The following is a 9501-nucleotide window of genomic DNA, read 5'->3' as shown; positions in this document are numbered from 1 at the left end:
CATCAATGCTATGATGCAATGGTAAACGATGGAAGAATGAGCTCCTAAGTAATGAGGATTCGAATTTCATCTAAGACATATTACACATGAGAAATTTAAAATCTCACTTAAGGTATTACATATAAGGAGTTTGAATTATTTATGACATTGCGTTGTCCGCCATAACTCATCTACGCTTCCCGATTTATCTTAATGATCAATAAAAAAATTTCGCAAGACTAGATCGATTACCTCCAAAATTAATTAGAAAATATTAGCATAATACCATTACCGGATACTTATCCAAAAAAACATAAAAGTGTGGAAAGATATTATTTAAGATAGAATGTCATTTCAATTGGAATTGTGGCAATTGGGAGGAGGCAGGATCTCTTGGACCACTTTTTGTGGTCCAGGGGATGTCACTCGTATTTGCGGTCGGATCATGATCGCGATCCGGCCGCAATTGGTTGCGATCCCTTCTTGAGTTCATCGTCCCCATCAGGTTATAGTTTGATTCGAAGTGGGCGACCGAAGGTTGCTCGGAGGACACCCTCGCTCGGCGCCCAGTAACCTGACCACTTATCCACCACTGGAGGTCTTCGGGCGGCCTCCGGCCGCCCACTCAGAACAAAACTATAATCTGGTGGAGACGATGAACCCAGGAAGGAATCGCAATCAATTGCGACTGGATCACAACCATGATCCAACCGTAAATATGAGTGGCACATCTCCTGACCACAAAAAAATAATCGAGGAGATCTGCTCTCAATTGGGAGAGTGAGCCATATGACATTTCAATACAACAAATTTTGAATATTAAATCCAAATGATACCAATAGTTCTCCCCAAAGTTGCACAACATTCCTAGACATGAACTGACTGATAACAAGCTGATGTACATTTGCTCACCAGTTACTCTTTTTCATGAACAAAATCATCAAAATTTTAAGCGAAAGCAAGGAACTAACGTAGCTGCGGCAGATTAAATGAAAGGCTAGAATCAGCATCTTGTCGAGGGTTGATCCTGGTGTCTACAAAATCTATGCCCAAAAAATCAACAGATTGCGTGTTCGCGGGAGCTTGCTCCATCGTAATGGCCTCTTGGATCTCCTTAAGCACTTCAGACATGAACGGCCTGTTCCTCATTTCGCGGTTGACACATCTCACTGCCACATCGGCGATCTTCCACATGGACTGGATGTCCTGGTAGCCATTGCAAATGGAAGGATCAATTATAGCTTCAATATTTCCGTTCTCGCAATGAAACCTTGCCTGCACAAACAGCTTACACTGAGACAATCCCGGTAGAATCAACGTTTCCATTGCAAGATGACTAGGAACATGAATTCACCTTGAATGGGAGCATGATGTGGTCTAGTTTAAGATAAATGCGAGAAAACAAGGTGAAATTTATGTTTTAGCTGTGAAAGGCAAGCGAAACTAACCCACTGGCATATGCTGCGGAATTGGTCTCCGAAATTTGTATTAGATATTGGCTCTCTACCAGAAATAAGCTCCAAAAGAATAACACCAAAACTGTATACATCACTCTTCACTGTTAATTGCTGCGAAGTGTAATACCTGCATTATGGTAAGCCATCGTATTTGATTCAGTGATTAGATGGAAAAAAAGAGTGAAGTTTCTAGATAAAGAAACCAGTTTTTGAGTTGGATAGGTTAATTAGGCAGGCGTAACATACTCAGGGTCCAAGTAGCCCAACGTTCCTCGAACAACACTTGAGATGTGGGATTCATCCACAGCAGGTTTCGAGAGACCAAAATCTGAGACTTTTGCCCTCATTTGCTTGTCTAGAAGAATGTTACTGGTCTTGAGATCCCTATGGATGATGGTCAGAGAGCAGCCAGTATGGAGATACTCGATGCCTGGTATTCGATATAGATTCTGTCATCATTGTTCTATGGATCATAAACAACAGGAAGATTAGTATCTGTAGCCGAACCTTTTGCAGCATCTTCGGCAATCTCAAGACGATTTATCCAACTGATGGGTCTTTCCTGAGACAAGGAGCCTGCGAATACCCAGAACCAACTAATTACTCTTAACTTAGATAAGTGTGAAACATAACAGAATGATGCTTACCATGAAGATGCTCTCTCAGTGTTCCATTATGCATAAACTCATATACAAGAATGCTTTTGCCTTCTTGCTGGCAGTAACCGAGAAATTCAACCAGATTTCTGTGATGTATTCTTGAAAGTAGAGAAACCTGGAACAAATTTTATGGGTCAAAATGGTGCAATAATAACTTAGTGCAATCCTTCAGCAAGCTACCATAAACACACTTTATGAAGAACCTTAAGCATATCTTTTTGGTTTGGCTAAGCAATCATCTAAGCAATTAAGAGTAACCCTTTTACAGAAACTTTTCCAGGGCTACGTAAAGGGCTACCTCACTTGAGAACTGTCTGTTTCCCTGACAAGAATCATTGGTTTGAACTTTGACAGCAATTTCTTTTCCGTTTTTCAACTTTCCATAATACACTGTCCCATAGCCCCCAGAACCAACTTTTTTAGCAAAGTTTTCTGTGGCATCGTTGATTTCAGATAACCAATATCTATGTGCTGTTTCAATGCCAAATCCTCCAAAAGAAGCACTCAACTCTTGGAATGGTTGGGGAGGTGGGAGATCATCTGCAAATGAAAGCACAATATCTTTAATTCATATACATGTTTCAGACAAAAGTTAGTCAGTTGTATTGAGTCGTACCAACCTTCTCTTGAAAATAGTTTAAGTTTCTTGGATGCAATTAAGTAGGTGAATACAGTTGCAAGAAGTACAGAGAATCCGATCACACAAAAAATGACAATTATGGTGCGCTTCTTGCTACTGCATCCCCCATCTAGATACGGATTTCCATAGTAACTGAACAACCATGTCAAGCAAAAAAAACACTTATTTGTTAATGGCATCTTAGAATAGATAGACAAAAATCTCGAGCAGACTTCATTACTAGAAAGCTTATCTTTTTAATGGAATCCAAAAAAGAACCACTAATTTTCAATTCCATGTCGAACAGGATACACGTGTTACGGTTGGAAATTTTTTTGTTATATGCATATCTTTTACATATGATAAAACAATAGGTGAGACCTTCTATGATAAACAAACTTGATTCATATTATGGGTGGGCAAATGCACTACAGTATAAGTTGGATAAACAAACTTGATTCATGTTGCATAGTTAATACTATGAAATAAATACCATATCTCTTTCAGTTGTTCAAAATGTAATCCTTCAGCTATTCCATAGAAAATGCTCAGAAAAATAAACCATAATATACTCAAAGGCAAATTCAACCAATGACAACCTATAAACTGTTCCAACAGTTCACTTAATAGCAATAAGTATATGAAGTGAAACACAATGTGAAAGACTAGATAGCTTGTTTTGTTGATCACCAAGAACAATCATGATTAGGCCAGTCTAAATTCTGTTCTATGTTATTGCACTTGGGGATACGCCTCAAAATAGCATACCCAAGTTTGATAATTGTAATTTCATTGGAAAGTAGGACTTAAAGAGATATTCAACACAATGTAATAAGAAATACCCACGTGAAAACTATATTTTTGCCAAGAAGATGACCAGGTACTGTTCCGGACAGCATATTGTTCTGCACATACCTGCAAGCTCAATAGTTACTTCATGCTGGAGTTGGTGCTACACAAAGCCAAACCTTAAAAGAGAACAAATTTGGGCAAACATTGATGTTCGTTAAATGACAATATAATGGCAAGAAAGGACATACAATTCTTGTAAATTTGGTAGGCCATCCAAAAATGATAGATCACCAGTTAACTTATTGTTCTCAAGGTGACTGCAAAAAAACAATTCAAAAAGTCTAGCGAATGATTAAGCGTTTGATGTATAAACCAACAATATTTATATATTACATGTTTCTGAGACTTAAGCATGCACCGAGATCAGGTATATGGCCACTAAGCACGTTGCCATCAAGCCATCTGAAATATTTGAATTTGACACAGTGACAAGGAATCATTAAATCCATCAACAGTTGTGCTTTATGAAATAAATTGACTTGGAACAGAAGTAGATTCTAACTTACAATTCGACTAGGCCAGTTAGACTAGCAAGCTCTGCAGGTATATTCCCCGTCAAATTTCTCCCTGATAGTCTACTGTTCATTATACGAATCTATTCATTAGTTCATGCGGAGAGAAGATAGCTAAAATTTGTACATTAGCAACAATTCATAGGTCAGCTAGAGAAACTGGAAATCATGCATGGGAAAGCAAAGCAAACATGACAAAGACCAATGAGAGTTAGAGAAGCATTCAGTACATTGAAACAATTTGTGGTTGCGGATCTGAATTACATTGAACCCATGACCATGGAGCTGGTAAGCATGGATCCCCACCTTCTTGTGCCCAAACTTCTTTTGGGTAATGTGATACAAAGCTTTCCATGGTCAGTGCTGAAGAGAAAAGAGGTATAAAGGATACACCCTAAAGAAAACAGTGTTGCTCTAGATTACCAAATGAACAAGATATTTCTTTACTTACCGTCTAGGGATCCATAATTTATCTCCATATACTTGTATATCTCAAAAGCATTTAAGATAGGTCCCTTGGATGAATCATTTGTTTTCTTAAAAGCAAAAGACAAGACAAAAGGGAGACTTATATTATATGATCCCGGTTCATATAGCCTATACTTCCGTTGGGCATTTTCTTCGACATTTACAATGAGACGCGTAAGTTCCTTGTTCCCCGGAAGCACCAACCTGAATTTCCTGATTTCATCTGGTTTCAAATCTTCAATTTCTGCAAAATAACAAAACGCCCAACCATTCCCCGGAAACCCATTCAGGTTAAGACGATAATTTAAGCCTCCATTTTGACCCACTACTGCAGTCTGCATCACCTTGGATGGAGGTCTTTCATCACTATTAACATCTATAGGCACAGTGGTTGATATTCTTTGAGTTCCAGCAGCAACATCAACAAGGTAGTTCGCCCTCTTCAAAGAATCAGATTCCCATATTCGATCATATGGATCATCAGGATACCTGCAATAACAACAAAGTTACCATGTAGACCTCAACAATTATTCAATGCTAGAAAGTATACACCACTATCACACTTGGTATTTGTACCAGAATGGAGGTACAGTGAACTGCAATGTCCTTAGTAAATAAGTGATAATTCCACTTAATTTTAATCTATTTAGTTTGTGATCTGCCACTAAGAGGGTGTTCCAATAGATGAGGCATCTTCTGATCACAGATTTAGGATCATTTGGATGTGCATAAAAGCTATCTCCTTCCAAAGTTCGAGGTCATAGTGAAACAACGTTAATTATTTTTACAATTTGCCCTGCAAAAGTGCATGGTTTCACGACAGCAAAACAATTCACAGCTATGCAGGATTGGAAGTGTGAGTTCTCAATGGCAATTGAACCTTATTGTGGCAAGACCATTAGTCAAACTAGGATCTAACTAAACTAGCAGACACACCTTATTGAGTCCTTCCTTTTCTCCAGCTACTATTTGTATTTCCTCACATAATATTCTTGGTGTATTCCTAGACCTCTTTTGGGATTTGAGGGGATTCAATATGGCTTTATGGAAATCCGAAGATTCAATTATGTTTGAGTGCGCATAAAATTTGTGTAAAAATTCACAAAGTAGCTCCTTACATGAATCGGTACCGGTAAAAAAATAATGCCACATAAACATTAGTGATAATTCAAGATACAGTTCTCCATCAACACCGAAATTATATTTATAAATCTGCCCAACTTTAGATTATCATAAATAATTTCTTGGAAAAAAATACCTGACAGATTCATTAGTCTCAGCACCGAAATTTATTCTCGCAGATAGACTCAAGAAGAACTGAGTCTCAAAATCCGTGTGGTACAATGATCCATTAAACTGTCGAAGTTCGATGGTGGAAATAAATGGTTCTCCAGTTGTAGCATTAGATACACATATGCTAATTGCTGGAGCAGTAGCAAGGATAACAGCCTCGTGTGCCACAATGGTATTTGCATCATAGATGACAATGGTTGTCCAATGACTTGCTCCAATTGAGATGTCAAATTTCGGATAGACATTACTCTCGTCAAAATTCCCATACAAGAAGCTTGTTCGCACAAGGTAGCGTGTCCTGACTGTAACATTGAATGTGTAACAGTATTTTCGATTATCTGCAGGAAAGTAGCGCGCTGTCATGTATTGTTTCCGGTTCTCATTTGGAGATGATATTCTAGCTGTTTCGCCATATACAAATAGACTATCAGGTGTCCACTCCAGTCCAAGCTCATCTGTATATGATTCATTGCCTCCACAATCTACACTAACAAAACCTGCGTTGCCAGAAATATCAATAATTAGTGCACTTTCACTTCTAAACAAGTGACAAGTGTAAAATGTGAGAATTTTACTCATCAAGACAATCTACAACCACAAATTTACGAATCTTAATCTTCTAGCTAAAATCTCAGCAAGAAGGGGCATTCAACACAGAAAATTGGACTCAAACAAGAAAGGGGATGATAACAAAAGACTAAGTCACTTGCTACTGTGGTAGAAATTATCGTCAAACTGACGAACACAAACAAAAGCAAACTCACAGCCCCAACAGGCACGGAAGCAGTAAAAAACAAGCACAATCAGTTCCACATTTTAAGCTTGATGATCCAACACACAGTCCCATATACTATCTTGCAAGTACAGAATCATGTAAAATATCTAATGATGATATTTCTAGAACAGCTTAATGCACTACATTCCAGTGAAAAAGGGAACCATTTATCACGAGTTCAACTACTAGTGTTCATGGATTTCCCGTTGATGACATGCTTCTCGTAAGACAATTTAGCATACATTTCCCCATTAGAATTGAATAATCCAACAATTAGGTAAATTCAAGTGGAAAAGTTTGATTTCAGCTGATCCCTAATTACAGTTTACCTAGAACTAAAATCCACAAAACAACGAAAAAACAACTTTAAAACCAAGAAACGTGCTTAAAAATTCAAAATAAAAGTCCATACACAACAAAGGAAGCTTGGAGGAGAAGACAAACCTGGCATTTGAGCTCTGCAGAGAGAGAAGAGGAAGAGAAACAGAAGCACAAGCGCCGCCATTCGGAGGGATCGTGGAGCGAACGGATGATCAAGTTGGCGTCGATCCCCACAATTTCGCGAAATACTTGGAAGCGAAGGAAATGGAGGGGAGGCGAGCGCGTAGATCGCTCTGTAAAGTGGAGGAGGACGAGGTGGGGGAAGAGAAGAACGGCTCGCTCTGCTGCTTCGTAGCTTTACAGTGAGGACACGTGAGAGGGCGTTGGCATTGCGGTGTGTGGGTTTATTGGGACCGGCGGTGACCGGATCAGATTCGCTTTGACGACGGTCCTCCCGTTTCTATTGACTCGGTGATCCTGCAGCGCGATTCGCTCCCGTCACCGCGAGTGAGTTTAGTCGATGCAAGGGCAAAGTGCTAACTGCTAAGTGCGGAGGAAATTTCAAGTCTTTTCTTTTCCCTTCGGACAAGATTTCCATATCGTCCTTGAAGTTATTAAAAAAAACTAGGGCAATTAAGAGTGAAATATTGTTCAACCCTTTTAAATAAAACAAAAATAATTAAGCCATTTTGACATTACAAATATTTTGAAAATTGACCTCAATTTGCTTGATGCTTGCTGATCCGATAGTAAAGATCGGGGGTCCACATAGGAAGGGATCAATGGCATGGGAGAGTCAAAGATCTGGTCGAGCAGGGAGGAATCTCTCGGCCGACCGGCCTGGGTAGACCCCGGGGCGGCACGAAGACAGCTCGACCTCGGGTTGATCTTCCGACGTCACAAGCTCCTTTATAGAGGAACTGCTATGCCGAGTAGCTGAGCTGTTAGGTCGAACGGCAGAACAATTAGTCGGTGCCCCATCCGAGTATGTGACCGATCGGCCGTCTCACCCGGTCCGAGGTGCGTGTATACCTGGGGGCCCGGGAGGCCGAGCGATCAGCCCGATTAAAGACAAAGGGCTTAGAAGAGGACAAAAGGGGCAGCTAGTGATATCATTCTCGAGACGTCTGCCGCCGGCAAGCAGCATGGTCGGCGGCCGGGCCATACCAAGGATCGTACGGAGGAAGTTTCCGCTGCCATGACAGAGATATGCTCGGACAATTGAGGTATGACATCAGACATGCTTTTCTGACACAGTCATTCCAAGGGATGCTTTGAGGAACGTGTACGCCTTGGGAAGCGTGCACGCGCCTCTCTGGGGTCCTATATAAAGACCTCCAGATTTCAACGGAGGTATGATTTTATCATATTCTACTATAGCCACAGTCTCTATTTTACTTGTGGTTTTTCTCGCCATTGTCTGACTTGAGCGTCAGAGGGTCGTCGCCGGGAACCCTTTCCCGGCCTGACTTGGTTGCAAGTTCATCGGAGGCTTACGTCGCTGTGAAAATCACCTGGGAGCAGCAGAGAACGTCACGTCCTCAATTTCCATCGACTCAGTATACGGACAATATCACTTGCCATTTTTTAAATCAATTAATTTTAAAAATAACAGATCCGTCCTTATAAATCAAGAAGTACCCATGATTATCTATTCGATCAATGTTCTTAAACTTATAATTCTACTAAAAGAAAATTTCTATAATATTTCATAATTAAAAATTAAACTTTAGATGTAATTAACTGAATCTTAGGCATAGATGCATGATCTATAACTTTATCAATGCAATCCTCTCAACGTATCCCTCAATATGTCCGACTCAAGGTAAAACTCGAGTCAAGTCAGTCGATTCGAGATGAGACTTGGCTTAAGCTAGTCGACTCATATTTGAACTCAGGTCCAATCAGTTAGCTCCTGACCGAGCTCAACTCGAGTCATGTGCCTAACCCACTAGAATTCAAGGGACACAGTAGTTAGGGAGCAGATCCTCTGGACCGCTTTTTACGGTCCAGAGGATGGACCACTCCATGCATTGGTTCATTTGAATGAGCCCTATCTATTAAATGAGTAGGATCCATTCAAATGAACCAATAATCTTTAGTGGTCCATCCTCTGGACCGCATTTGCGGTCCAGAGGATCCCGTCCCTAGTAGTTATTGAAAAAACACTAGTTGTAGATAAAGGGTGTGTAGAATCGTACAAGTTAAGAGAAGGACATAAATCTTGATCATTTTAAAATATTTTCTTTTTCATCTCGTTTTATAAAATCGAATCAAAGTAATTGCAACGGAATAAAAGAGAAGTAAAACTTAATCGATTTTATTTGGTTCATAGCCCAACAATTACTATTCCAAGATCTGTGATCCTTGATCACTTCCAATAGACAATCTAATATAGTTCTTTTGAAAAATAGATTCGTGTCGTGAAAGGTTGAGCCTAAGGACATCTGCAGTGGAAGATTTATAGTATGCAATTTATACTATAAATCTCTTAATATAAATCCCTCCTCCACTATATAGATGGGTTTATAATTTTTTTTATAAACCTGTATCAAAATCTTTGGAC

The 9501-nt window shown here is 39.7% G+C and overlaps 1 protein-coding gene across 2 annotated transcripts; it reads right to left on the bottom strand.

Annotated features, from left to right (window-relative positions):
* Positions 1-774: 774 nt before the first annotated feature.
* Positions 775-7308, bottom strand: LOC122045016 (probable LRR receptor-like serine/threonine-protein kinase At1g67720). 2 transcript variants are annotated; one of them, XM_042605060.1, is made up of 15 exons: positions 7059-7308; positions 5805-6336; positions 4530-5035; positions 4309-4441; positions 4073-4144; positions 3900-3968; positions 3755-3823; positions 3561-3629; positions 2716-2867; positions 2394-2635; positions 2084-2210; positions 1944-2012; positions 1683-1866; positions 1428-1563; positions 775-1254 (listed from the first exon to the last, which is right to left on the bottom strand). In XM_042605060.1, exons 1-15 carry the CDS (start codon positions 7117-7119, stop codon positions 946-948), a joined length of 2730 nt encoding a protein of 909 aa, XP_042460994.1. In that variant the 5' UTR covers positions 7120-7308; the 3' UTR covers positions 775-945. The 2 variants fall into 2 exon arrangements, with proteins under 2 accessions (XP_042460994.1, XP_042460995.1); XM_042605061.1 differs by having other exon boundaries at positions 4073-4141.
* Positions 7309-9501: the final 2193 nt, after the last annotated feature.

Source organism: Zingiber officinale, chromosome 2B, assembly GCF_018446385.1.
Source record: "Zingiber officinale cultivar Zhangliang chromosome 2B, Zo_v1.1, whole genome shotgun sequence".
Classification (NCBI taxonomy): Eukaryota; Viridiplantae; Streptophyta; class Magnoliopsida; order Zingiberales; family Zingiberaceae; genus Zingiber; species Zingiber officinale.
Note: the sequence above shows the minus strand (reverse complement) of the source record. Positions and strands in the feature narration are given on the sequence as shown.

Excerpts from the sequence above, each read along its gene's own strand:
- LOC122045016 (XM_042605060.1), bottom strand. The coding sequence starts at position 7,119 with ATGGCGGCGCTTGTGCTTCTGTTTCTCTTCCTCTTCTCTCTCTGCAGA. Across the intron at positions 3,824-3,899 it reads TGCTTAAGTCTCAGAAACAT|TCACCTTGAGAACAATAAGT; the intron begins GTAATATATAAA and ends GTTTTTTTGCAG. Across the intron at positions 1,564-1,682 it reads TTGGGCTACTTGGACCCTGA|GTATTACACTTCGCAGCAAT; the intron begins GTATGTTACGCC and ends ACCATAATGCAG.